This window comes from Trachinotus anak, unplaced genomic scaffold (assembly GCF_046630095.1).
Source record: "Trachinotus anak isolate AG129_WGS33_773 ecotype Australia unplaced genomic scaffold, CSIRO_AGI_Tana_v1 ptg000008l, whole genome shotgun sequence".
In the NCBI taxonomy this organism is placed as follows: domain Eukaryota; kingdom Metazoa; phylum Chordata; class Actinopteri; order Carangiformes; family Carangidae; genus Trachinotus; species Trachinotus anak.
Window position 1 is genome coordinate 8,223,707 of NW_027273859.1, and position 27,999 is coordinate 8,251,705.

The 27,999-nt window shown below is 41.6% G+C and overlaps 1 protein-coding gene across 4 annotated transcripts; it reads right to left on the reverse strand.

The window, feature by feature from the left end:
• Positions 1-338: 338 nt before the first annotated feature.
• On the reverse strand, positions 339-27,998 carry ep400 (E1A binding protein p400). 4 transcript variants are annotated; one of them, XM_071482300.1, is made up of 53 exons: positions 27,808-27,998; positions 24,948-26,293; positions 24,724-24,831; positions 24,508-24,592; positions 22,075-22,469; positions 21,662-21,961; positions 21,128-21,313; positions 20,872-21,012; positions 20,694-20,772; positions 20,550-20,575; positions 20,411-20,465; positions 20,176-20,265; positions 19,472-19,585; positions 19,177-19,367; positions 18,921-19,098; positions 18,697-18,833; positions 18,430-18,599; positions 18,050-18,224; positions 17,772-17,908; positions 17,133-17,319; positions 16,835-17,004; positions 16,490-16,677; positions 15,427-15,723; positions 13,241-13,405; positions 11,945-12,097; positions 11,643-11,713; positions 11,202-11,491; positions 10,690-10,892; positions 9,970-10,139; positions 8,737-8,933; positions 8,449-8,560; positions 7,962-8,258; positions 7,743-7,817; positions 7,420-7,554; positions 7,277-7,321; positions 6,956-7,109; positions 6,447-6,682; positions 6,157-6,330; positions 6,021-6,068; positions 5,784-5,920; positions 5,440-5,496; positions 5,261-5,339; positions 4,597-4,767; positions 4,445-4,490; positions 4,262-4,368; positions 3,873-4,071; positions 3,637-3,782; positions 3,220-3,444; positions 2,762-2,936; positions 2,396-2,550; positions 1,957-2,118; positions 1,781-1,855; positions 339-1,428 (listed from the first exon to the last, which is right to left on the reverse strand). In XM_071482300.1, exons 2-53 carry the CDS (start codon positions 26,256-26,258, stop codon positions 1,105-1,107), a joined length of 9,303 nt encoding a protein of 3,100 aa, XP_071338401.1. In that variant the 5' UTR covers positions 26,259-26,293; positions 27,808-27,998; the 3' UTR covers positions 339-1,104. The 4 variants fall into 4 exon arrangements, with proteins under 4 accessions (XP_071338401.1, XP_071338400.1, XP_071338399.1 ...); XM_071482299.1 differs by having other exon boundaries at positions 6,447-6,679; positions 13,232-13,405; XM_071482298.1 differs by having other exon boundaries at positions 13,232-13,405.
• Between the last annotated feature and the right edge of the window lies 1 nt (position 27,999).

A 27,999-nucleotide genomic window follows, 5' to 3' on the forward strand; every position in this document is an offset into this window, starting at 1 on the left:
CAGTGCCCTCCTCAGACTGTCTGAAGGCAAGATGCTTAAAATACAAGCTCGACTGCCTGCCAAACCGAAACTTAACTGGAGATCAACAGCAGCCTTTGACACCATTTTCTGTTTTGTCAGGTGTTTTTGTGCAACTGAAACCAACCGGTTCAGGTCCTGCCTGAAGAGCTTTGCTATCTATACAGCATCACCGCTCAAGAGATACTGGCTTACTAGGCTGCAAAGATTAGATCTGTGCTATCACAAAAACGGGGAGTGTGTTATAAGAATTCACAAGATGTCCAAGTACTTACAATGGATTTAATGGGGGGAAAAAAAATCAAAGGAAAAAAGATGAATTTGTGTATAAAAACAAAACACTTTATTACAATTAGGCTGAAAAAACCCAATGAAAACACGACTACTTTACAAGTACAAATGTTTTTTGTTGATATTTACAGTTTTTTTTTCTTTGACATCAATAAAAAAAGACAATTTATGAGAAAACACAAAATACTAAAGTACATGTTTACAGTGTATTTGCTGCAATAAAAAACAAATGACTAAAGGAACGTGCATTATTCTCCATTCAGTATCTATAGACAACAAGGGAATTAGACATAAAAGGGGCTATTTATGAATACACTTATTCTAATGGACAACTCATTCTCCAAAGCAGAATAAACCATAAGCCTCAGCCTCATATCTGCGGAGTAATATTATAATCATCACTTTGAAGGCATGTTGCGTCTGTTGTTTGTTGGATTGGTAGCCACAGTAGCTGTGGTGGATCTTTTTTTTAAGTTGTGGTAATTATAAGAAACATTCCACACTTCATAAATCAAATTAAGAACTGAAGAAGCATTATTGATTCATTAATGCAAATTGTTTTTTTTCTCACCAGAATTATGGGCAGAAGTGCAGTGATTGATCTGCCAAAACAGTTTAGGTATGAGTACCCAAATGGTTATCTGTATTATGTTGAGTTAAGGTTAAGATGAAAAGTTTGTTGTGGTTAAGAATGTGGCGGGACGTCTGACTCTGCCCTCAGCTGCTGTGGGATCCATATAAATGCTTCATCACAGCTGTACACTTGATAAATTCTGTTTCATTAGTGTGGCTCTCCTAGCTGCTGCCCCCACTGGGCTTGGCAGGAGTTTTGGCCCTGATGCCCCCCTGGCGAGCTTGACCTTTGGTGGGCTGTTGGGGCTGAGTGGGCTGCTGCACTGGGGACTCGGCAGCAGAGGGGGCCGCTGCCTGCTGGGCGGGGCTGTGAGGAGGAGGCGTCTGGATCTGGGGTGAGGCGGCAGCAGTCACCACCTGCTGCTGGATGATCTTCTGCTGGACCTGGACCTGAGCTGTGGCCGTCCCAGCGGGAATCATCTGCACCTGAGCAGGAGCTGATGTGGCTGCCTGGGTCAGAGTCACAGTCTGAGGCTGGGCCTGGATCTGAAGAGAAACAACATAAACAAAACATTTATATCCTGTTTCAGGGGTTTGTAAAAAAAAAAATATTCCACTGCATTTAAAAGCTTTACTGTGCTTTCACAAAGGGGTCTTGATAAATCATAAAATATTTCATAATCCTTTAGCCCGGTTCCCTCAGGAAGGTAGTTCCACAGCCAAGGGCCCACAGTGATGTTTAATCTTAAAGCTAGGGTATAAAGACTCTGCCTGAGGCTGTGAGGCTTATAAAGGGGTGAAATCTATGAAACCGCATAGGGACAGAGTTAACCATGCGTACAAGTGATCAGCTATGCAGAAGTTACATTCAGGAGTGCTGCTCAGCCTAAAACCCTACCTGAGAGGACACGATTTGCTGCATATTGGCCACGGTGGTTTGTTGTTGCTGCACCATTTGTGGGTGCTTAGCCACCTGATAAGAGAATCAAGCAAGAAAATCTCATATCAATTCACAAATGCATTGGTAATCTGCAAACATTTCCTTTGTGATAGTGACTGCCACTGATGGTGTACCGGGATTTGTTGGGTTCCAGTGGGTTTCTGAGCCTGGGCGATGGATGTAGCAAAGAACTGGGTCTTGATCCCTGGTTGGAGTTGGGTAGTGGCAGCGTAGGTCATCTTCTGCTGCGGCTGTGCTGACTGGGCTGCTTGCACTGTCACCTGCTGGGTGCCGATCTAAGGAAAACAACAAAACGAAAGGGAATTTAAAAGGTATTCAATTCACCTTATTTTGCCTATACGATTGTTATTTCTCAAGAAATTTAAAAATATAACAAAAAAGACACCACAGTGGTAAGCACACCTGACTAAACAATTCGGAATGTACATATATAAAAACCTGTATATGCCGTATTTGTTGCATCTGTTTTGTTAAGAGACCAACAAAATACTCCTAAAAATCATCAGCTGTTAACATATGAAAATCCAGTGCCTGTTGGTGTGGTATATTTACCTTCTGCTGTACGGTGGTCTGTCCTTGCTGCGGCTGCCCTGCTTTCTGCTGGGCTGCGGCTGCTGCCTGAACTGCTGCTGCCTGCTGCTGCTTCTTCATCTGAAGCAGATGCTGGACCTGCACCTGGGGGAAGGATTGTGTCAGGACAGGCCCACCTGACAGAGAGGAGAAAAAAAAGACATATTAGAACTTAAGGACATAGGTTTAGGTTTGTTTTGTGATAATGACAACAGCATATTTAATGACACTAGCAGGATGTCCTGAAAATATATGTCCAACACAGATGATGCAGACGCAATCAACAACAAATACTATTGCCTGTTTGATTTGTATGTTCAGAGAGACCCATTAAGAATTTAAACACACCTGCTTTCTGGGCCGGACTAAGAGCCATGCTGATGCCTGCTATGGTGACTGGCAGTGTAGTGACACCAGCTGATGAGACCACAGCAGGCACAGAGACCACAGGAGGCTTGGTGAGGGTCACCTGGGCTGTCTGTCCAGCCTGGGCCTGAATCTGGCCCTGAGTGGGCATTCGAGTCTGTAAAGGGACATGAGCAGAGGACAGAAGAGAACAAAGATGTACAGAGGACAATGTTTTGTGTGGTGGACAAAAATACTCAGTTTGTCATTAACATGCTACTTCCTAATTTCCTCTGATATTATTTATGTAGGTAGACAATTAATTAAAACAATCATTTTGTCTTTGAATTCATTTAGTGAGGCTCTATAATACAAGATCTCTCAATTACTTCCACAATTTGTTCTCAATGTTGCAGATTCTGTATCCATGTGTAATAAAATTATCATTTTCACAATCTTACCAATCTGCCAGCCATTGGCACGGTGGTGCCGGTCAGCACAGCTCCAGGTCTGGCTGCTGTCACAGCTGTTAGCTGGGGATTGGCCTGAGCAGTCTGTGCAGGCTGCACCTGGGCAGCCTGCTGGGCCCCTGCAGCCTGTTGGCCCTGAGCTACTGCTGCAACTGCTGCAGCTACCTGCTGCTGCTGCTGCAGCTGCAACTTATGCTTGTGCATCTTCAACAACTCCTAGAAACACACAGATCATGAGTTTAAGATCTGTTAAGATACACATGTTGCTATTATAACCCTTACATGGTTTCAGTGTACTAACATACTAACAAAGAAGATCTCAGTTACAGCTGCTAATATGTCAGATTTATCCAACAGAGACATTGCATTTTGTGTCCCAATTGTGTGAAGATGCTGGTGGTGGTATACCTGGGGTTTGGCTACAGCTTTGATCTGTGGGGAAGCAGCCTGCTGTTGCTGTTGTTGCTGCTGTTGTTGTTGCTGCAGCTGTTGCTGTCGGAGCATTTGTAGGTGGGCTGGGGTGAGAGGCTTTTGTTGCAATTGCATACCTGTGGCTGGATGGAGAACAGGAGAGCAGTCAGATCTGTAAAACAATGATGGCTACTTGAGGGATGTCAGAGAGAAGCCTGTGATCAGTTCAGTACCTGGTGTGACTTGAGTGACCAGTGGGCGAGTCTGTGATTGCACCGGGCTCAGTGTGGTAGAAACTACTGCAGATGCTGTCACTGGGGTAACAGCCCGAACACTCTGCCCAGTAGCTATGGCGACCACTTCAGCGGGGGCAGCAGCAGCTGTGACGGTCCTCTGTTGTGCGTGGACCACAGCTCCAGCTGCACCTGCAGGCTGGACCAACGACAACAATCACAGCCACACAATGAGCAGGCTCCAATACTTGCAATGATCATTCTCTCTAGTGTAGTGGGTGTACATTCTGCTTCATGCCATTTCAAAGGCCATTTGCATCTTGAATTCTTGTTAGTCAGTAGGTGGCCGAGTTCAGCCAGAGCAGCAGTGATAAATGAACATGACTCACAGACAGTGTGCCTGGTATGACTGAAGATGCCAGGCGTTTGTTGGCCTGGAAGGGACTTGGAGGAACTCCAGCTACTGTGTTCACAATCACATTCCCCCCTACAGTGGCTGGAAGAAACAAAGAAATGAATTAACCACTGGAGGACCAACAGCTCCGTAATGTTAACCATGAGTGTCAACATACCGGCCTGAATGGTTGTGCCCACAGTCGCATTTTTTATGGCTCCAGCCTGAAAAACATGAAATGTATGTTTAAGAGCCTTCACTGGGTAAATGGCTTTTTTTGAATCTCACTCTATGTAGATGCATATTGGTGGAGGATGCTTTGACTCTAACCAGAACAGCTGCATTAGGTGTGGCAGCAGCCACAGCGGCAGCCTGAGGGACTTGAGCCTGAGCCTGAGCTGCAGCAGGAACCTGGGCCTGGCCTGGTGTAGCCTGGGTCTGGGGAGCTCCAGTCTGCTGCTGCTGCGCCAACTGCTGAGCCTTCTGCTGCTCAGCAAGGGCCTGAAAATACAAAGCACAAAATCAAACACAAATGCAAGCACGTCAGTGAAATAAAACACCTTTGTCTCTGACAGTGATGGAAAACAAAGCTCCTGATTTATGTTTCTACTGAGGAAGAACAGGCTAAAGTCAATATGTGTTGGTCTTGTTTTTAACCTTTTAGTCTTGTTTTTCAGCTTTTGTACTTTAAAAACCAATGTGTATGGAATCTTTGGGGAGATCCATTCCATTCATATTGGGACATACCAGCATAACTGTACTTGAACAGTTATGGAATAGTTGCAATGTGAGAGAGATAGGCAACTGTGTATACCTTGGCCTAACAGAAGTATGCAGGTTGTCACTCCAAGTGGGCAACAGTAGATTCTCTGATTAGCTGTGTAAACAGTCATCTTTGTTTGTTGAAATAGGACCTGCATACTCCAAGCATGGCAAAGCATGTGGTTAAACATACACATTTGCAAGTGGTTGTAGGCACATTGCCGACAATCACCTTTTTCTCTTTAGCAATCCGTTCAGCACGCTGAGATGCCACCTGAATGGGAGGTAGGGGTTTGTCATAGCTGATCCCACTGAGGAAAAGAAAAACAGATGTCAGATTTTTTTTCTTTGTTTCTGGATTTAAATAAGGTTTAGATGGCAATATCACATAAATGGCCACATTAAACAAACCTTTCAGCCAAGACTGATGCATGTTTGGGATTTTTCTGGAATGGATTCATGCCCAGCCTGTGTAAACAGTGTAAATTAAATTAATGCATTTGAACTTAATTTCACTTTTTTCTTAAGATAGACAATATTGCTTGAAATGTACAGTGTTTCTTATTACTGCCTTGCAACACAATGATTCATGCAAATTTCCAAGATGGAACAAAGATCACATTATACCCACTAACTCAACTGTTGTTCTGTGAGACTGTTTTACACTTTTGCAGTCTTGTGAATCTCCAGTCTTGGTGTTAGCTCCTTGATAGGACCAACACATTAATTGAAAAGAGACAATCACCAGTGCTTACAATGGTTTGATTGGTGGGCTCCTCTTGCTGGCGATGATCTTCATGAGTTCAAAGCGGCTGTTGTAGAGCTGAATGTGAGTGGCATTGTCATCCTGTGTGTAGATCTGACAGGTCCTTAGAGGACGACTGTTCTTAGACTGTGAACACAGGCACATGATACAAAGAAAACACACAACAAAAGTGAGGCCAGGGATCCAAAGAAACATTTATCAAGTACAAAGACCAAGGATAAGGTACCTTGTATATGCTCTTGGTTTTCTTCTTGGGGTTTGCCTCATATACCAACTGAAAAAAATTTGAGAATTTGTTTAGAAAAAAACATGGTGAGTAAGCCAGTTTTACAGCCAAAGTAGGAGGACTCTGTGTTCATTACCTTGCCCTCCTCTCTGGGAATGATGACATTCTCGTAGCGGTTGCGACACTGTTTGGGCGAGCGATAGATGCGGCTACAGGAGTTCACCACATCGCTCACCAGATCCCAGTTAGGAGTGTGGGCAGGGGACACAATTGTCAGGTTCAGGGGCAACTCCAGCAGCTGCTTTACAGCCTGTCAGGGACAAAAGTAAGATATTTGGATGCTGAATATAGTATCACTTGGTGACATGCAGTTTAATAGATTTATTCATCTCTGTCAATACATGATGGAAGGGCACTGTAAAGTACCTGAAGCAGAGCCCAGTCCTCACTGATGAGCCACTCTGGGTTGTCCTGGCCGGCCTCCATGGCAGGTTTAACCAGCGAGGGTAAGGGCTTGGCAAAGGGTGCCTGCTGCTTGAGGGAGAAGTTCTTTTTCTGGTCCTTGCCCTCGCGGCGAACTTTCAGCATGCTGGCCTTTTCGAAAAGGGAGCGTGGAGGAATGACCGTCTCCCCGTGGCCCTTCTTTTTCTTTCTGGCTGCTGCTGGGTAAACACAGTTGAGTAAGGACAGTGATACCAAACAAACAGCATATATCACAGGCTTTTCAAACTCTTTTCACTTAAAATACACACTGACACCACAACAACAATCCCTTGTGTAAAAGCAGACAAAATACTTTTTAGGGCAAAAATAAATAGTCTCAATATAGTAGATGGATGTACATGTAACTAAATATGTAACGGCAGCCAGTACAGGACTGGCATATTGATGTACAATAGTGTTAATGAAGCCCTTAATGACAAATTTCCTCTCACATGAGGGGTCCATCTTCAGTCTCTTGTGCTCCTTGCGGATGTAGATGGGAGGCAGCTTGGACTCTGGCATGGGTGTGGTGTCATACATCAGCATCATTACAGAGTCGATGTAAATGTCGTTGTCATCCTGTGGTGGTGTGGGAGGAGTCCAAAGCTGTGTTGGGAAATCACAAGTAAGAAAATGGCCAGAAGACAGAGGAGGATTTTATGTTGTGCCTCAATACAAATGTATTTGTCGAATGTTTTTGTACAAATAAATTAGGAACAGAATAGAGAAGATTAAAAAAAATTTCCCCAGTTACATCACATTTGCTGTCTTACCGGCATGATTTCTGTATGGCCATCCTCTGCATCAAACACATACTCCTGTAGAAGAGCAAAGAGAGGGTGCATGTCAACAACAGTGCAACACAGTCCACACACCACTTCTTGTTTGATTGGCAGAGATCTCAATGGCCACCCACCATGTTGTAGGCATCTTCTCTGGTGTAGGTAAAGAGATCTTCATCTCCCTCCATGATTTGCCGCTCCTCTTCCTCCTCCTTCAGCTTCTGCAGCTGCTGCAGCTCCCAGCCTCTCTTAGAGCACTCCAACCGCTCCTGAGGAGAAGAAACACAAAACATGCATCAATCAGTCAAATTTAGAACAAGAACAAATCGTACAGTGAAATTCCAACATACAACTGAAACTATTAGTGGATTAATGGACAGAACTCCACACCTACACTGTAGTAAATCAAAATAAATGCTTCAAATATATATATTGGTTACATTGCAGTTTAACTTACCTTGAGAGCAGTTTCATCATCACTGATGTGGAGGTACTCAAGGTAATGCAGAGCATACCTTTCGATTGGTGTGAGCTGTTTGAGGGATAAGTAAATGCAGATATAAACCCAGTGAGACATAAAAAACTGCATTTTAATTTTATTCTAATTTATTCCTTCATTTATTTGTTCTTCTTTGCCTCCACCAGTTCTCAAGCAGTGTAGAAAAAGTGAAGCTACCTGTTCCATGACAGCATTTAGCTCCTCTATCTGAGCAGGCTCTTCTTTAGCTTGGCTTTCTGTCTCCTGCTTGTCTTCTGCTGACTCTTTGCCTGCCAACTCCTCATCCGCCTGCTGCTTCTGCCCCTCTTCTTCTGGTGGGGCATCCAGGTTTATGCTGTGGAGAGCCTGGATGTAGGGCCTGGCCACTCTGGGTGAAATGGCTTCAGAGGCTGATGGCTCCTGGTGAAGAACCACAAACTCCTCCACCTTCTCCCCTGACCCTGCCTCCACCTCAAACAGATCCTGGATTGTCCGCTAGAGATGCACAATATCAGGTCAGTAACTTTATTATCCAGTTTGACTAAAACTATAGTAACTGGTCTTGATTCCACAGGTGGAGAAAATGACAACTGAACTGATTCATGCACGGAAGCTTTCATAGTTTGAATAAACGTAGCAATAAACATTGTGTAGAGTTTCCAAGGCCATAGTGAGTTAATCTTACTTGTGTAAGGAAAGCCAAGGTGTAGTCGGTGCCCTGGGCAGCCACCTCCCTGATCAGATCCTTGGTGCCATTCTTCAGCAACTTCTCCTCAATGGAGTTCCCACTCTCCAACCTGGGTAACACACAAAAAGTAACTAAAGGTAGCTCCAAAGCCCTTTACTCATGTTTACTCATTTACCTAAAATTTACAGCTCATGTTTTACCAATAACACAAAAATAAGGTAGTAAGAGTACTTTACTAGTACCAGTGAAATACTAAATCAAATTTCCTTGTATTGATAACATCACCTGTATATGTGTATATCCTTGGAGCGTCCTATTTTGTCACACCAATCCTGGGTGCGGGCGTCCATGCTGGGGTTGAGGTCTGTGTCGTAGAAGATGATGGTGTCTGCATCAAACACAGTCCCAACTGCAGAGCAGCAGCGATTGGTCAAGATACTGCAGAACACCTGCCTGTTCCTGTTAAACTTCTTCATGTTCTCCTGCAGGGAAACAACAACAAGAAATGTATTTCATGTATTTTCTTTGCTTATCTCAGCGGTTTATAGCAAACTATGAATTTTAAAGGTCCTGGTGTTAGACAGGGGGCACACAAAGGTAAAAACTACAATCTAAAGGCACAAAGTGTGTGTACCAGTCCATAATAGTTAAGTTTAATGCTGACTGATGACTGAAGGTAAGGCTATGTGACCTGTGACCTATTCTTGGGTCTCAAATTACTTTGCTGTCATATAACATCTAACAAAATACTTGACTTTCACATATGCAAGACAAGGGATAAAGAGTCTTAAGAACTTTCTTGAGGAGGAAAGACATAACCTAAATACTGAAAAACCTAAATACCTACAATACCCTGTTGCACATATACTCATATAGTGACTTCCACATTGACCTTGCTGCTATTGGACTTTGCTGCCAATTATCCATGCTCATATACCTCATATGCCAAATATGTACCTATACTGTATATATGTAACATAGATATATGAGAGATTATCTTAGTGCAAAAAAGAAACCCTAATTTTTTATCAAAATGTGTAGAGTCAGTTAATTATGTGTACTGTTATTTATTTGCACTAGTAACGCATTGTCTCATGTTATTGCCATTCTCATTATAATATTACAGGTTTTGTTTAGCTGTTGGTTTTTCGTTTTTTTTGCACAAATGTTGTTTCTTCGTGTCATTGTCAATTTTCTTTTTGTTTTTCCTAATGTGTAAAGTTAGTCTTTTTTTGTATATTTTGTGTATTTTTAGTGTCTTCTCTATGTACACTTTCAATTGCCCCCTGGGGACAAATAAAGCTTCTTGAATTGAATTGAATACACTCTTGCCCTTCATATCATATTCTTGCCCACTACTGGTCAACTGTTCCTACACTCTATGACAAGAATTATTACTCTTACTATATGCATCATCCAAAGTCACAACGGTGTATTTTGCTGTAGGTAAAGCTGACTTACTTAACTCTAAGAAGGTTGAGGTATGGCCAGAATCAATTTAAATGTTGGTGATTTTACCTGCCGTTCGTCAGGGGTGAACCTTTCATCAAGCCGCACATAAGTGAGCTGCCTGTGATCTAGGAAGGCCTCCAGGATGTCTAGCATCTTCACCATCTGAGTGAAGATGAGGACTCGCCGACTCTCTGACCTAAGCTTCTGCAGCAGAATGGCAAGAGCTTCCAGTTTACCTTTGGAAAAAAGAAATGACAAAAGGTATTATTTGGGGGCATGGTCAGAAGTTTCTGTTTGTGGTGTTTCAGCAAATTTATGTCAGCTGCAGTTTTATTTTAGTTGTATAGCAACAGTCACTATGTTTGCTACAATTGGAGTAGGACTGCAATTTTGCCCAGTCAATGTGTGAGTTTTGTTTTTTTAAACAGAATTTAACTTGATCAAGGATACTGGGTCTGAGTAGAGAAAAATGTGATGTCAGGACGGTTTCTTTTAAATTACTTATACTTGAATATTGTGAACACACGTCATTGCATTTACTGTACCTAGAGTACAGTTGTGTATGGACAGCCAATTCCTCTGAAGAGAGGAATACTAAGCAAAATGTGGAATGAGTCATTCAGTGTTTGGAGGCAGAAGGATTAAAGTGGTGCCTCTCTTAGATGCAATACATAGTTGTTATTCAACAATTCATTAATTTATTAGCAATACATGTTTTTCATTGATTTGTTTTGCAGTCCTAGTTTGCTACATGTAAAAAATTATCCCAAAAAGTGCTGGGCTAACCTGAGTCCATCTGCATTAGCTGCAGGTCAGGAAAATGCAAGAAGCGCCTGGATGTCAAGTGGTGGATGTCAGCACTGTGGGGGGCAGAGGCCTCTTGTAGCCTATATTGAAGAGACTTCTGCTCAAGGCTGTAGGGAACCGGGGGATTTGCTGCATACAGGTGAGGAGGTGTTGCTACAGCTGGAGGCACCACACATACCAGCCTAAGAGATGACGATAGCAGTCAACACTGATGTGTAAATGTACATCATTAATTGGCATTAATTGGATTACGAAATAAAATATATGCAATTGCACTGTGATAAATGGTAATTTTTTTAAATAAAATGGTGGTAGACATTGTATTTATTTTTAATACTGCATAAAAAGTGTTTAACCAAACAAATGACTTCAAACAATGTGGCTAGTAAATGACTTATATCCACAATGCATGAATTTATAAGGCATTTTCTTATGGTTTCAAACAGCACACTTTATAGAATAAAAGGGAATTTAATAATGAGCTTAAGTACCTCTTCATGAGGCTGTTGGCAGCCTCCAGGCGGTCCTCCACAGAGAGCAGAGTGGACTGCAGTGTAGAGGTGGTAGCTACGCAGGTTCTCTGTGCTCTGAGGCAGCTCTCCCTGCCCACCCACCTCCAGCCTCCAGCAGTCAGGGCAGAGTGACCAGGCTCTGAGCTCAAAGTGCATGCCTGCAGCAGGTCTGACCCATACAACACTCTGCGGCTGCAGCGCCGCTCATTTGCTTCAAATAGGCGGCTCAAACGCTCCTTCAGCTGCTGAGTCTTTTCCTCTGAAGACTCCTGAACATGATGATGAGAGATGGTACATGCAACCACAATTATCCATTTCTATCAAGAAATTCAGCCGGCATGCTGTAAAATACTTTGACATCAGATGAAACAGTGAAACTGGTCATTATAAACATGATTTGGCTTGAAACACTGTACTTACATGAGAACCAGCATGAGCTGCAGTAGTAAGCTTGGTGGGGGCTGATGTTGCATTTGTAGTCACACCCAATGCTTAAAAAGAATGGAGCAGTGTTATTGTGAATGCCAGTGTTAAATCTATTATAAAAGGAAAAAAGGCTTAATAGTGGGGACAAGGTACATTTTATGTTCCAAAAGAATATATAAACTTTGAGTGTTATAATAATAAATTGGTAATAGGATGATGAGATAACATGACTTATAATGATTTACAGACAGTTAATTGGGGATAATAATGCAATATCTGCACTGTGAATGAGTCACCTTGTTGGGCTGTTGTCATGGCAGGATGAGGTGTGCCAGGTGAAGATGAGGCATTGGAGGCAGAAACAGCTTGTGGTATTGTTTGCATTACCATGGATCCCTGGGGCCTGATAATCTGTTGCCCTGGAGCTGACACAATCTGCAGGATGTTTCCTAAATCCATGAAACACAGCAACCAATATAAGAATTACATTGAAGACCCACTTGTTCATTAAGATAAAATTAAAAAAAAAATGCAAATGCTGAAAAGCAAAATAAAACTATTATGCCATCGTGACAAGGCAAACAACATTACATCAAGAATATAGTTGCAGCAAGAATAAAACTATGGACACTAAACTTGAGATAAAATGCTTATCTTTAACTGTAGTCAAGACATACCGTATTTTCCGGACTATAAGGCGCACTTGAAAGCCTTTAATTTTCTCAAAAAACGACAGTGCGCCTTATAATCCGGAGCGCCTTATTTATGGATTAATTCTGGTTGTGCTTACTGACCTCGAAGCGATTTTGTGTGGTACACGGCGCTCACGGCGCTCTGTCAAAATGTTTTAGTACGACTTTGGTAAACTACAAAGCCGCACCGCTTGCAGCATTACAGCTATCATAGTCAGGAGCGTCGCGGAGTAATACATACTGTGCTTCACCATAATATTACAGTGTGTGTGTATAAGGACCTATAAGGAGTTACGGTGAATACGCTAACGTTTGATTTAGCGGTATCAGACTGTGTTTTTTTTACGTGTTACAACTGAACAAGGTTGGGAGTTATTGTGAATACGCTCATTAACTTTTGAACAATGTTGAGAGTTATTATGAACGCGTTTAATAAAGTCTGACTGACTTATCTGACTGTTTTGTTTCGCTTAATGCGCCTTATAGTCCGGTGCGCTTTATATATGAAAAAAGTTTGAAAATAGACCATTCATTGACAGTGCGCCTTATAATCCAGTGCGCCCTATAGTGCGGAAAATACGGTACTTAATTCCTTAAGGACTTGTCCTTTAGGATGTATTGAAAGGGGATAACAGAAAGATGAGAAACATGGGGAGAGAGGAGGATGACATGTAACAAAGGTTCCCTGCCAGGGATGTTGCAATTACATGGTAAGAGTTAGGCTGCAAAGATGCTTCTGATGCCTTGAAAACTTGCAAACAAGTAGAATGCGCCAATAATTTGATATAAAAATTGATAAAACCTATGTGACAGTTATCAAAAAGCAGGTGAATTACATGGAAACAATGAAAAGAATGAAGAGAAAAAGTGTGACAATGGGATGTACATTACCGAGTGTACCTTGGAGCTGCAAGGGCTGTCCCGTGGTGAGCTGGCGGAGCTGGCTCGGGGACAAAGTGAACTTGTTACCCTGAAACTGCAGAGTGACAGGAGTCTCTGGCTGCGAGATACGATTCTGACTGCCTGCTATGTTGGCCAGCTGGGCAATCTTCACCACATCTCCACCTTTGATGGAAGGGAAGAACAGACACTTCATGTCAGAGTGCATTAAAAAGTCAACTGAAATGACTCACATTTTAACAATTACAAAACAATATACTTTGCATCAGTTAGTTAAAGGGTGAAAAAAAGACAATGACATGCAGAACCAGGGTGGATTAATCAGTGGAACGAGCACAGCCGCCCTCCACAACAAAACCATAGCAGCTCCTACTTTTACAAACCCTGAAGGGGAAAGAAAACAGAGATAAGGGCAGTCCTCAGGTGAGACAGAGAGCCTGAAAACATACACATACATAAGACACTGCACTTGACTGCCTTTTCAAACCAACACACTGGTCACCAGGATGAATGGGCAGGAACTGGTGTAAAAAATGATATTCTGTCCATTAAAAGTCTGTAAAAAGTATCAATCATTGCATTTCCAATCATACATTAAAAAAAAAAAAAACAATTAAAAATTTTTCCATTATATGAAACTTTTAAATAATGGTTTTATCCTCTTAAGGCATTTCTGAAGGATCAAGCATTATAAATAATGAGAAACTATAAATTAACTACAAATAGTTTGGAAATGGGATAGTGAACATTGAATTTCTCAGGTCACATTCAGCTTTTATGTTTATTAACCTAAGCAAATCTCAGGTCCAATGGAAACATTGTGTTTATTAAAAATAAATAAACAGAGCTACCAGAATTTGAGATAAATGTTTTGTTATCAAATACAAATTCCTAGTATGTGGGATGCTCAATAACCTCTAACTGGCCAATTTTAGGAAATAAGAACTATTTTAAGCCATCAGGTAGATTGAAAATGATGGATAGTACATTTAAGAATGTTAATTGAATGTATCAATTGTGGTGTGAAGAAAAAGCAATTCACACATATCAATAATAATTTAAACTTATAAAATGTACAAAGACCACCAGCTATCAATTATTTTAACACCTGTGTGCACAAATTAGCAACAGTGATGACAACACATTGTGCTGTGTAAATGAAGTGACAATACACACAAAGGTTTTCAGGCTATGAATGGTTCTAAATGGTTCACATGTACTTCAGACATTCTTTGGATTGTGACTTTTAAAGAATGCTGTTATTTTTGACATCCCCGTATAGATTGTTTCTGTTAATTCTGTTAATTTATGAAAACAAGTTACTAATTGAATAAAGTTATTTACAAGGTAGTATTATTAAGGATATTAGTGTGCACGAATCATCAATTACATTTAAAACATGTTCACTTCAAGATTAACATCCAAAGTGTTTCACCATCATGCTTCCAGACCACAAAGTTGGAGTTTTTGAAAATCCAAATGAGACCATTTTCAAGAACGTTTTTTCTTTATATATATATATATATATATATATATTCAAATGCTGTGTGTTGTTACTGAAAAGGTTTCTCTGTTCACATTTGAGGCAGGAAGGGTTGGCAACTTGTGTGACCATTTCCACATGCTTTACAGTGATGCTCAAAACCAGAGGGAAATCATAACATTAGCAAAGACAAACAATGAAAGAACCAAAGCTTTGGGATTTCTTCCTGCAGCTGGGCTGATGCAAGAGACAAAAGAATATTAGTAAACTGGGGGAAAATGATTAAAAGAAGAGGGGGCATAATAAGTCAAATAGTGTAGTGATGTGCTGTGTAACATAATTGGGTTGTTCATAGTGTACATGCAGGTTTTGAGAAAGAAACCAGGGAATGCTGAGGCGGTGGAGATGCTGCTGATATGGCTGATATTGTACATTGATTGCTGATACTGTATTGTACAGGGTCCTTTTTTTACTATGAGATGTATAGATACGGATACATAACATCTTTACAATAACCAAAATTGCTGCATCACAGTGCTGCTACCATTGCACGTTTGAATTTATGTACAAAAACACTTCTCTGGAGAAGTAAAGACTGAACACATATCAGCAGTGCCCCAAGTAAAGGCCTCAATGTAGAGCAGCCTGTACTGTTGTGCCAGAGGTGGAGGGGAAATGCTGAGAGGGAGGGGAGGCCACTTACTAGGCAACCGTGCCTGGGCCTGGGATGTAAGAACCAGCCTCTGGGACAGTAAGCTGGGCTGGATGGCATGGTTGGGGGCTAGAGCTGGCCTGGGCACCTGTGCTAATCCAGGCTGGCTGATCCCTATAGATCCCAAAACTGGGCCAGCTAAGGTCTGGCCCAAAGCCACAGGGGCAGCCCCCAACACATGCTGCCCAATGCCGCTGTTCCCAGAGGAGGCTACAGTAGAGGCGGCAGTGTTGCTGCTGCTGCTGACTGGATGGGTAGTCTGGGCTCTCTGAGTAGCCGTTCCAATCGCTGTGAAGTACAAGGCAATGGGGTATGGGACTACATGTTAGGGGTAACCCAATATTTAGTCAAATCATCAGTATGATCAAACAATTTTCTTTGTATGTTCACTCAGCAGTGATGGGCCAACACAGCCAGCAGGGTCTGGGATGTTATTGATTAATCAGTTCTAATAATTTGATAGATGGAAAAATAATAACCTGACAATGAACAAAGTTGGTGCAACAGCCGTTGTGTGTCCATAGAACCTATTAACCTAAACTGTAGCTTTGCTGCAATAAAAGCCATTACATTTAGACTTACCCAAATGGCTGTGCTGCCATGAGGGTAAAATAATGTGTCCAGCCCACCACTGCTGTGTGGAAGTACAAATGTAAACTTAAAAAACTTATGTGACCCATGGAACTTGTCAGTAAAGGTTCTCTCCATAAAGTTGTAGGAGGAGGACCTGACCTGTGCATACATTTGTGCACACTGAACACGTTTCTAAAATGTACTGCAAATAGTACTGACAATACATGACGGAGTGGGCACAGCGTAAATGAGTTTTTTTTTTTTTTTTTTTTTTTTTAAGCATGACATAGTCTGGTTCAATTCTATCCAAAACACAATCATGCATAATGCACACATCACAAGGTTAAAACTAGTATAAGCACACGAGGTAATGGCATCAACAAAACGGCTATGGGTGATTACGTTTGTCTTCTAAAGTTAGCCATGGTGAAAACACAATTTACTGTCCTTTACTGATTACTTGTCCCTGAAATGGTCTTACCATGAGAAGTTGCCGTAGTAGTTGCAGTGGTGACAGGGGACTTCCCCCTGCTCTGGGCTGACTGGCCGGTGGTGGATACAGGTGCACTAGTAGTTGCAGGGGAGCTTGGTGGACGCTGGCCTGCTGTACTTGTGATGGCAGCCAGACGACCTTCTGGTTTTGTCCCATACTGCACTGGCTGGAATAACCTAATCAGAAAAAATAAATGATGAGAAATAATGTGTCAATGTCAGTAACTCATTATTACAATATCAGAATTACATTTTAGAGCAATTTGAAAATGTCCGAAGATCTCCACGTCAACCGTGTCATGTTACTTGTATAATTGAAGATTGTATTACTGACCTCATGGGTTTTATTGGGCATTGTTTAGGTCGTGGTGGTGGATCTGGACCAGAGTAGATCTCCTCTATGAGCTGCTGAGTGACCTTCAGTTTGGGTACCACCTCTTCAGTTTGATACCGAGTCAGTGTGTTCTCGTTATTGATCAGATCAAATATGGACATGTTTGCAATCTAGGAGGATAGTGAGGTAAAAGATTTAATTTTCTGTTAATCACATTATTTGTCTATTTTGTACTGATGTTCAGGGCATTTGCCTAACACCTTAGTTCAAATCAGCAATTCAAGGCACTAAAATATACCTTGGTTGGGTCCTTGTGAAGAGCTTCCAGCACCAGTGATGGTACATTGTACTGCAGAGAGGAGCAGAAGTAGGAGCTGCTGGTCTCTCTGGGTGCCACCAGCTCAGGGTGGTTACACACTCGCTGTAACTGCATCAAGACCTGGAGCACACTGACAAAATGGCCTGTCTTCAGTGCTTCTTGAGCTCTAAGGGAGCACATCCAGACAGAAAGAAAAAATTTGAGGGGAAAAAATAATTAATTACAGAAAAAAACAACTATACTTGATAACAATAAATGTGATGGGTGTCACATGGCTATAAATCTTGCTGTAATTAAGATTAAACTGCTTAATTGATTAGCAAATTTCCTAAAATTGCCTATATTACATTTCATTACATTTACTCATTTGCCAGATGCTTTTATTCAAAGTGACTTACAAGTGAGGGATATCACTAAATCTTCAGTGCAGTACAAGACCTTGGTGTAAGTGCTAAGTACTACATCTATTCAATAAGTGCAAGGAGATCGGGTTAAAAAGTGCACTTTTGCTACACTTCTTTATCTGTGGTGATTATCAAATATTACTCAGTGCCAGTAAGAGGAGCAACCTTGCTTTGATATCTCAATGTAACTATACATGTAGAGCAAATATCTTACCCTGGTTGAGTGAGGATATCCTCGTAAAGGCTCTTCTGTCTGCTGGAAAGACGGCACTTTAGGATGTGCTCGTACTTCTTGGGCAGTTGTTTTTCCACGTCCCTTTTGGAGCGTCTCAGGATAAAAGGCTGAATCATCTACATTTAAGAATGAGAGGATTTCATATGTAATATGCATTTTAGGATAGTTGGTGAGGCGAGTCAGTCATGTTTCTGAATTTAATGTGTTGAAATGTTTAAAATTTAATAGGCAGAGGAGTTTACTGGTGTTACACCCACCCTGTGCAGGCGGATGACCAGTTTGTGGCAGTAGTCCTGGTTCTGGTCTGTGCCTGCCTTAACAGGGAAGTCAGAGTAGGGCCTGGTAATTCCTGGCAAAAGGAAGTGGATCATGGTCCACAGCTCCTTTAGGGTATTCTGTAGAGGAGTGCTGATGAGGAGAATCCTCTGCTCACTGGAAGACATATAAGCATCTTGTCATGATTTAAAATTAAAGACAAAGATTTCCTTAGTGCCCTTAGTGCTGTGATCAGAAGGAACACACAAAAGCATGAGACCCGAGATCCACTTTAAAGATTATAAGTAAATTAAAAACGGAAAAATTATAATCAGGATTCTTGAGAAACTGAAATTAATGTAATAGTTATCACCCAGCTCACCTTCTGAGAGCAAAGACTGTTTCCCAGTGTTTCTCAGTCATGTTTTTAATGAGCTGCACTTCATCCAGCACCAGGTGCCTCCACCTTCTTCTGAGAAAATGGCTCTGGTCTTTCATCAGCAGCTTGTAGGATGTCACACATACATGGAAGCTGTTGGCTTCCCCCCACCACTGTAAATCAGTCATTAAATGAAATGTTTATATAAAAAATGGCTGCCTATATTGACAATGATATCAAAATATGTTGTTTAATACAGTAAAAAAGTACCATTCTCTTAGATCTGCGCTCCCTTCTGTTGCCAAGGTACAGGAGGATCTTGAGGCCAGGGCACCAGCGCTTGAACTCCACCTCCCAACTTAGCAACTTCGATGTCCTTACAACAATAAGGTGGGGTCCCCAAATGCCTGTGGAGAAAAATAGTCAATATTAAAGAAGACAGAAATATTCACTATTTAAAAAACAAAAATAAATCACATATATCTTTGACCTACCCTCTTGGCCAGCTAAGTGGGCCATGTAAGCCACTGTCTGTACAGTCTTGCCAAGACCCGTCTCATCGGCCAGAATGCCATTGAGGTGTTTCTTGTGAAGGTTTACTAGCCAGTCCACACCAATTTGCTGATATTCTCGCAGTGACCCATGCAGTAGAAAAGGAGCTGGGCTGCGGGTCTAATAAATAAAAGGTCAGTTAAAATGATAAAAGGCATCTTTATTTCTTATGTGTGTGTTAATGAGTGTGTTTCTTACTGAGGAAGTGGTCCTGAAGCTGCCCTTTGGCAGGATGAGCTCTGTGGCAGCAGCCACTTCAGCTATGTCTCTGGCAGGCTTCCCATCAGTGTCACAGGAACTGGCTTTGTCAGCACTACGGTACTGGTCCACACTAAGCAGAGAGTCAATCACTACTGCTTCAGGTGGACTCCCTGCAGGACTCTCCGTTTCTGGAAAAAAAAGAGTATCAACCACTTTAGAGTCGCATCTTTCATAATCATTACCTGTAACGTGTATGAGGATGAACATGACAATTTCTCAATTACAAAGGCACCTTCAGTCTCTTCCATGTCCTCCTGATCACTATGAGGACTAGGCTGAGGCCACTCGAAGCCGTCAACATAGGCACCAGCATACTGCTTCATCAAAGCATCCAGAGGCATTTCAGCTAAAAGCCAAATACAAAAGCATGAGTAAGCAATACAGACACAAAGACAAGTAATTTTGCTACATGTATGGTAAATTTAACTGAGCAGCAAATAGTTTAAGGTTTTCATATTTTATATTCATTTGTAACTTGTGAAAAATAAAATGTAATATTGCCAAATAATATTTCCACAGTATAAATACCACATATGTTAACCTCATTGATTAATAATTCATCATATGAACAACGGTAGCATATATCAAGTTTGTTAACCATGTGTGACATTATGTTAACATAATGAACACATTACATTGACTAACACAATTTCTGTCTTAATCTTAATTTCTAATAACATTACTGCTAGCAAAACTTTGAGCCGCACAGAGCATTAGTACATGCTGTGTACTGCAGTTTTATAGTATATTGTGCTGCAGTATAATAGGTTATGGAAATATGGATACTGCAAAAGCCTGTTTACTGGTAATTTGAATATACTCTATGTTGTAAACAAGGGAATATCATACAAATTGGGCTTTGGAGTAAACCTAGATAACTTCATTAATTCTGCTTTTCCACATATGCATAGAAAGAGAAGAAAAGTAAATAGGTACCATCTTTGGCAAGATCAACCAACTCTGTTTTGTGGTCTGCTTCCCCCTCCATGGCTTCCTGTTCCTCTATAGTGCTCTCTTCATCTAGGACTGAAGAAAAAGACAAATAATGAAAAGTCACAAGTAATTTTGCAAAGTTAAGGCAACTGTACAACACCAACTTTGCAGACTCTTTAAAGATCAATGTTACTTTTATGTTTCCTTCCCATATGAACCTCTATAGTATGACACATACCATCTTCATCAACCAAGGACAAACTTAATTTTCTTTTTCTTGTTGAAGTTGCCTCCTATAAAAAGAAAAAACATTTTAAAAGATATATCTGAGAGACATTATGTGCATTTGAATTTTCATTCATCAGTGCAGCACTTACCTCTTTGTCAGCGTTCTCACCAGGTACTGTAACACAAGTGATTGAAGTTCAATACAAAATAAAAATCTGGTTGTTACAAATGTATGGGAAAGTGAGGACAAATATTTTTGGTTTTATTTTTGGTAGTTGCTCAGTGGAACATACCTTTAGCTGAGGCTTTTTGTAAGCTGAGTGTTTTGAGCCTCTTCTCATAAATTTCAAACTGTAGTTTGATTTCCACAACCTAACAGAAAGAAACCTTACTCAGACTGGCATAAACACTTATTTACAAATCACAACATAGTTTTATAATCAAGAAAAGTAAATATATAAATAAACATACCTGCTCAATGTTTGACCAGAAAAATTCCACCTCTCGTGCAATTGTGCTGGCAATGTGGCGAAGATGAATTTCCCTTTCTTTCTTTGACCTCTCCTCACTTTTCTTCTGCTCTTGATGGTAACGGGCACATGTGCGAACAAGCTGTAGCAAAGACATATGAGACAATTTGGCTTTCAACGAGACATCAGTTGTGACTTGTTGTTGTGCTGATGTGTAATTTCACATTTCTCTCTGAATTATTCCATCTCAGCCATACCTTCTTAGCAGCAGCTTCTTTCCACCTTCTCTCCTGGGCAAAGTCAGCTGCCATCCACTGCATCTCTTCCAGGAGGTAGTCCCAGTGGGACTTTGGACGTGAGGCTTCCACAAGCTTAGGGAGTCTACTGGCTGACCACTGGCCCTCCTTCCTCAGTTCAGAGATGCGTTGATGCACTTGATTCTCCTGAGAAATAAGAACGACATGCTTCAGAATAGAAATCCAGAATATCCTTGTTTTAGTTGCTCCAGTTAGAGATGGGGTGTCATTGGGCAATGTCAAATAATATTATGTCAATCATCTTTGTCAAATTTCATAAGAAGCAACTACAAGTTAATAATATATATATTTGCTTTCTTTAAGAAAAATAGAATAGAAAGAAATACAGTACTGAAACAGTATTAAAGTTTCAAAGGCAACACATAAGTGTATTTAAGACATTTAAAGGCACTGAATCTATTCCCGCCAAAGATTTTCATTAATTTGAAGACATCTGTTTATAAAGATGTTCACCAGTGTGCTTAGGGAACTCACCAGTTTGGCTTGCTCAACTTGCTTGTCCTGAGAACCCTCCTGTGTGGACTGCATGGTCGCAGTTTGACCAAAACCACCAATTTTGACTGTGGATATGCCATTGCTTCCAGTCAGTTTGGACTGGGTGCTTGGATTGATGTTAGAGCCAAGAGGACGGAGAGGATTTGCAGTATGGGGGGTTGAAACAGAGTTGGGAGTAGAGAGGGGAGCAGGTGACATTGACGTCATGGATACTGAGTTGGTCATAATCCGCTGAACTGGCTGGTTTGATTCTGTGCCTGGACGAGCAAGTGCCACCGTCTATGGAGAGGAGAGGGGGGAAAAAAGTATTACTAACATGACAAATTGTACTGTCATCATTCAGTCACAAATATAAATGAAAACTGTATTCATATGTTTCCATATAGACTGACCGCTTGTCCAGACTGTAGTATGGCCTGGGATTGCTGCTGCTGAGGCTGCAACTGAAGATGAAGACCTGGCTGCATCTGTTGCTGTAGTTGGGCCTGGAGCTGTGTGTGGGGGTTTACTGTAGTCAGGACAGGCCCACCTGCCTGCACCTTCACCTGTGCCTGAAGCTGACCACCAGGCTGAGCTGTAGTCTCCACTAACTGAGCTTGCTGAGAGAGTGGCATGGGCAAGCCTGCCATAGGGAGGGCACCTTGGGGTAACCTGCCAGGCAGCTGGGGAGGAGGGGTGTGAAGGCTGGCTGCATTCTGCACTGGAGGTCCTTTGGATGGGTCATATTGTTGCTGGTTCTGCTTCTGTCCTGCAATCTGGACCGCTTGTGGAGTAGGCGGCATCCCGCCTGTACACATAGTAACCAAAGTATAGGACACACAAAGGGGTGGTATAGAAAGCAACACAAAGAAAGACACTAAAAATCAAGTTGTCGATATTGTCATGTCAAGTGAAGTGCTTTGTAAATTTCTTTGAAATGTTATTTGGTAGCTTTCCCTTAATATATATTTGAGAGACCCCTTTAAACAAGTTATATATTTTTAGAGCTAATAAGTAGATAACGAAATAGTACTTTTAAGTTTTAAATGACTGTTTGAGCTTCAGCTATTAGAGCTCCTCAGAACCTTGCCTTTATGAACTAGATGTACTGTATGAATCAACAGTGGTAGACTACTTCCTGATGATCAGAGCGGAAACTAATGAAACTCAATACAGCAAAATGATTACAGAAGAAATGAAATCAATGTGAGAATCTACATGTCTCTCAAATAAAACACTACTTTGATTAATGCAAAACCAAAACATTGCATCTCAAATGTTGAGAGAACGTGGTTAAAAACATCAAAAATTGTACATGCAATAAGAAAGGTTTTTAGAGAGGAAAATAAAAATGTTACAAAGGAAAATGAAAAAAAAAGAACTTTTGAAAGTAAAGAGACAGGGAGAAGAAAGGGGAAATAAAAATACAGAGCGGACACTGACAAAAACACCATATGTTTGGCATGCATGAAGCGATGTCATTCTAGCGGTAACCAAGGCATCTGGATGCCTCACATAGCAACAAAGCACAGAAATGAGCAAAAGGACACACATGGGGTTTTGCAGACTGCAGGCATGAGCGGAGCTGTGCACACTAAAGCAGCGCCTGCCTTACCTCCCTGCACGTCACACCACCTTGCCTAGACGCCATCAACACCTGGCCCTGACACACCCACACCACCACAATCGCAAAAACCTGTGCCGTGAACACAACTCCTCCACATGATTCCCCTCCTACTTAGACTGAGGGAAAGAAGCCAAGTCAGAACAAAATGCCATGAAATAACATGGAAGAAAATCAACTAAATGTGAACATGAGATAAATAAAGACACTCTTGAAGATGTAACGTATGACATAAAGACTGATGACTTTGAATCCCTGTTGATGATGCAAGGACGGACAATCGGACGAAAAGACGTGAAGGAATGATGATGGGAAACCAAAAGGAAGCATGACACGTGGATTCATAAAATGGGAAAACAAGCAAAACCCATTGGAAAGTGAATTTATTCACACAGGGTTCCCACTTTCTGTGATCCACCTCCAAATTAGATGAAAATCCATCAGCACAAGGAAGGTCTGTCCAAACAAAGACGACTAACAGGAACAAACTTCAGAAAAGAAGAGATGGATAACGACGGGTGATCAATAGTTAAAACAAAAAAGGAAAATCATAAGACATGGCATCTTCCCATTGAGTGGCTACTCTTCTTCAGACTTGGATTGTCTTCTTCCCCATTTATCCTGACAGAGAGAGCTGGTGCTGGTACAGCTAAGGCTGAACTTCCTGTGGACTGCTGAGAAATCCAGCAGATGGATGAAGATCTGTTTGTTGATGCTGCTTGGATTTCTTTTTTTAATAGAAGATGAATGTTGTGATTCATTTTTTAAAAATCTCCTTAGTTTGAGGAAGGAAATACGTCCAGCAGCATCGAACAGAACACAGAACGGCCTGGTAGTAGCACTCCTACCTTGCGCAGTTGGCATAAGCTGCTGGAGTGGAACGCCAGGTGATCCTAAAGGAGCTACACCAGGATGCTGGAAAATCAGCCCATGGCGACCAACGTCAATCCGGGACCTCTTAGCCTGATCTGGGATTTAAAACACACAATACCCTCGTAACGCAAAAAAAAGCACTCGGCACAGAGCAATGACCTTCTGAAGACCTTACAGGTCACCTCGCCTTCCTCGGGTTAAGACTTCAACAGAGAGCGCTAGTAGAGGATGCCAAATATCTAAAAGCAGAAGCAATTAGAGGGAGAAAAGAAAACAAACAGAAAACAAAGCAAACGGGGAGGAAACAAAGCAACATAAGAGAGACAGGAGTCTACGATCCTTGCCCTACCTGCTTGCACCATAGCTTGTTGCCTCTTAAAGGCATCCATGTCTCCAGGATTTGTAATGGTGCCAGCAGCAGCCCCTTGATGTCCCTGTAAAAAACAACCTCTCAAGGAGTTATTGAGGGATTTCCTCTTACACAACATTGTAAATAGAATTTTTAAGAGTAACTATAGATAATTTAATTGTAATAGATGCTTATAACAAGTGTTGCCTTTATCACCTGAAACTGCTGCTGGGCAGAGAACGCTGCAGAAACATTGGGAGGAAGCTGTGTTGCTATGGCAACTGGTGTCCCTGCTTGGCCATCCTTTCCAGTAACAACCTTTACCTGAAAAAGATGCATATTTGAAAGAGGCACAATATTCATTGGACGAAATGAATGTACAGGCCTCTGATTGTAAAATCCGTACTAGATCTCACACTAAGAGCTGGCTAGTGTAATACCTCATCATTAATGACCTCAGACTGTTCTTCTTCCTCCTCTTCATCTTCAAGGTCCAAGTCATTCTGTCTCAAGTAAGTATATAAGGGAACACAGGGCTTCTTTTTAAAAGCTAGATAGTCCATCATGTTCCCTTGTAGGTGCTGCAGAAAGAAAAGCTCAATCAGGTATTCTTTGAACACCTCCTTCAGACTCTCCATCTTTTTGTTGTGGTGCTCCAAGCACTGTTTTCTCAGTTGGGCAATCTCTGGAGTAGAAGGAGCAATTTCCTCTAACTTCTTGGGAACTTGTTTCTTCACAGTGCCCACAGCCATGCTGGTGGGTGCAAGAGGATTGTTGGGGATCCCTTGGGGTGGACTGGTGAGGGATGGGCTAGAGGGTGGAATGGAGGAGGGTATACTGAAAGTTGCTGTGGTAGTGGAACCAGGAACCACACTCTGTGTCTTCTCAAATATCATAGGGCGTGCCATGTGTCCTTGAAGGATACTGCTGATCTGTGGAGGTAGGTTGGAAGTGGTAATGTGACCAGGGCTGCCTAGAGTGGGGAGAGCAGCACCAGTGGCCACAGGACTTTGAGGTCCAAGGTGGTGGATGGTGCCTCCAGTCTGTGAGTGAGGCTGAGAGAGCCGGCGTTCCCTCACAGAGCCTGGAGCTCCTGCAGGGGCCAGCTGTACCTGGCCAGGTGTGGCTGGGGAAATCTGGGCCAATCCTGTCCCCTCCTGGTACACAAAGTGGCCACTTCCTGATGGACTGCCTAAACTGATCTGTCGCACTAACATACCAGCTTCAACAAATCTTGTTGGACTCTGTCCACACACACCCAGTGCTGTTGCAGGAGCTCCTGGTCTTGTAACACCTTGCAGAGGGACTGGGCTGTACTGGGTGGGACTTTGGGGTTGCATGGGCTGGGGCACAGGTGAAGTGACCTGGATGTAGGATGATGGAGCATGCTCAAACCTCAATTGAGGTGTAGTATGCTGAAAGCCAGGGGATGCTGGGTTCTGGATGGGGAGTGGTGTTAGGGTGATCTGCTGATTACCAGTCACCATCTGTCCCACATTTTGTAATGTGATGTTCATGTTCTGGCCAGTGACTGGACTACGACTCATGATTATCTGATAGTTGGGTGACTGGGGGGCTGAAGGGCTGGCAGCAGTGGAAAATGTGGTCACGGGAGATTGAGGATGGTTAACTGTGGCTTGCTGCTGCGTAGCTGCCATGGTAGGCTGCTGCTCCTCTGCTTCAGACCCACTGACAGACTTGGATCTCTGGAGCTGTCGTTGCATATTCTGTGATCCACTTCCATGGTGCATTGCGTGACACTGTTACTATGTCTAAATACAACAATCTGTGAAAAGGACAAAGCAAAGCACACTAATAAGTGATTCTTAACTACTGAATAGAAACCAAAAATGGTAAAAGGTTTTTTTCTAGTAGGTCACCCAACTACTGTAAACACAAGTAACATATGTTATACACCAACAGAGATACATCCTGGTCCCAGCTTTCAAATGTCTAAATGAACTGTGGTTTTAAGTATGGGAATCAATAACCCAATGTATTCAGATAATGTAAATTTATATATTGTCATCTATCCCTTTAATATGCCTGGGTCTATTGGGTCAATGTCTGTAGTGCCGCAAATGCTTGCTGTGGTGCTCCGTAGTGATATCTGACTTGTGTTTTCTTCAGATGTTTACATCATTATGATAATGTAAATGATGATTGTGTTGTCCTTCCTTGTCAGGTATACAACTGGATTAACCTTAAATAGACATTCCTGCCTGGCTGTTCCAGCTACAAATTCAAATTTTCAATTTCTTAAATAATTTTCTCAATGAGAATTTATTACACGTATGCATATATTTTTATATCTTAACATGCACACATTGTGAAATAAGATTTCCTCCATAAAACCATTTTCTTGTATAAACTGGGATACATAACCAATTTCAAATACATACATGCAGAGGTCAGTTATAAATATAGAGGGCAACTGCTTGGCAGTACACCTGACAGCTGGTACATCCACATATTAATATGTGCTCATTAGGTACACAGCTGCTGTGTTAAGGGCCAAAAAGCAAGGGCTGCTACCTTTAAGCTTCGAATATTTTTGCAACCAGTCTGAAGTTTTAAAAATAAATCTACAAATATCTAAATATAGCTACAATTTCTCTTTAAATCTGTGTGCCAGTTTAAGTGGGCACAAATTAAAGGTAAATCAATGATATTATAGATACATTGATAGATCTGTGATGAAAATGTTAAGGTTGATGTAATTTACCGCTGTGAATCACCCAAAGTCAACCTGCATTTTCAACAAAGATAATATATCGTAACTCATACTGATAATGGTAATTTGTACAGTTACTGTTGGGCTGCTTCAGTAAATTACAGCGTTAAGAAATTCTCGAGTTTTATGTGGAGTGCCGCTTTTTCCTCCTCATTACTGACATTATATTAATAGCAGAATGACCTACATATAAACAGTGTTTTCTGAGTACTAGCTGACATTTTCATTGTTTGTCACGACGTTAACGTTAGCTCCCACTTCCAGTACCGCTCTGGGGCGTAACGTAAGCTAACGCTAGCTAGCTAAAAGCATTTCATTGAGACATAAAATTGCAGTTGTCAGAATAATTAAGTAGACTTAGACTTAGGTGATAAATATACTGAAAATACATTGCAAATATCAACCTGTAAACATCTACACTAATGCTGTCTTTGCCATTTCAGCAATTACAACGACCCTTGCTACGGGACGCGTGCTAGCTAAAGCTAACGATATTAGCTTGTTACTGCTAGCAGGCCAGCTGCCAATCAATAAATACATTTTATCACCTCAACAATGTTACTTACAGGGAATGGGGCTTCTGTAGTAGTTTCATAAATCCTATGTCATATTTACAATAAGTCACATGCTGTAACAAATGTAATTACGCGAAAAAATAAAATATCGATATTGCTAGCGGCTAGTCAATGTTTTGGAGCTAATTTCATTCAGCAACATGGCGACCGCGGCAACCTTTTGTGTAACCCGGATGTCGTTCT

What these genes read in the sequence shown, in the direction of transcription:
- ep400 (XM_071482298.1), bottom strand. Translation starts at nt 26,258, where the DNA reads ATGCACCATGGAAGTGGATCACAGAATATGCAACGACAGCTCCAGAGA. An exon ending in GGTTGATCTTGCCAAAGATG is followed by an intron (nt 19,586 to 20,175) that starts GTACCTATTTAC and finishes TTTGGCTTTTAG; the next exon opens with CTGAAATGCCTCTGGATGCT. An exon ending in TTCCCAGAGAGGAGGGCAAG is followed by an intron (nt 6,069 to 6,156) that starts GTAATGAACACA and finishes AATTTTTTTCAG; the next exon opens with TTGGTATATGAGGCAAACCC.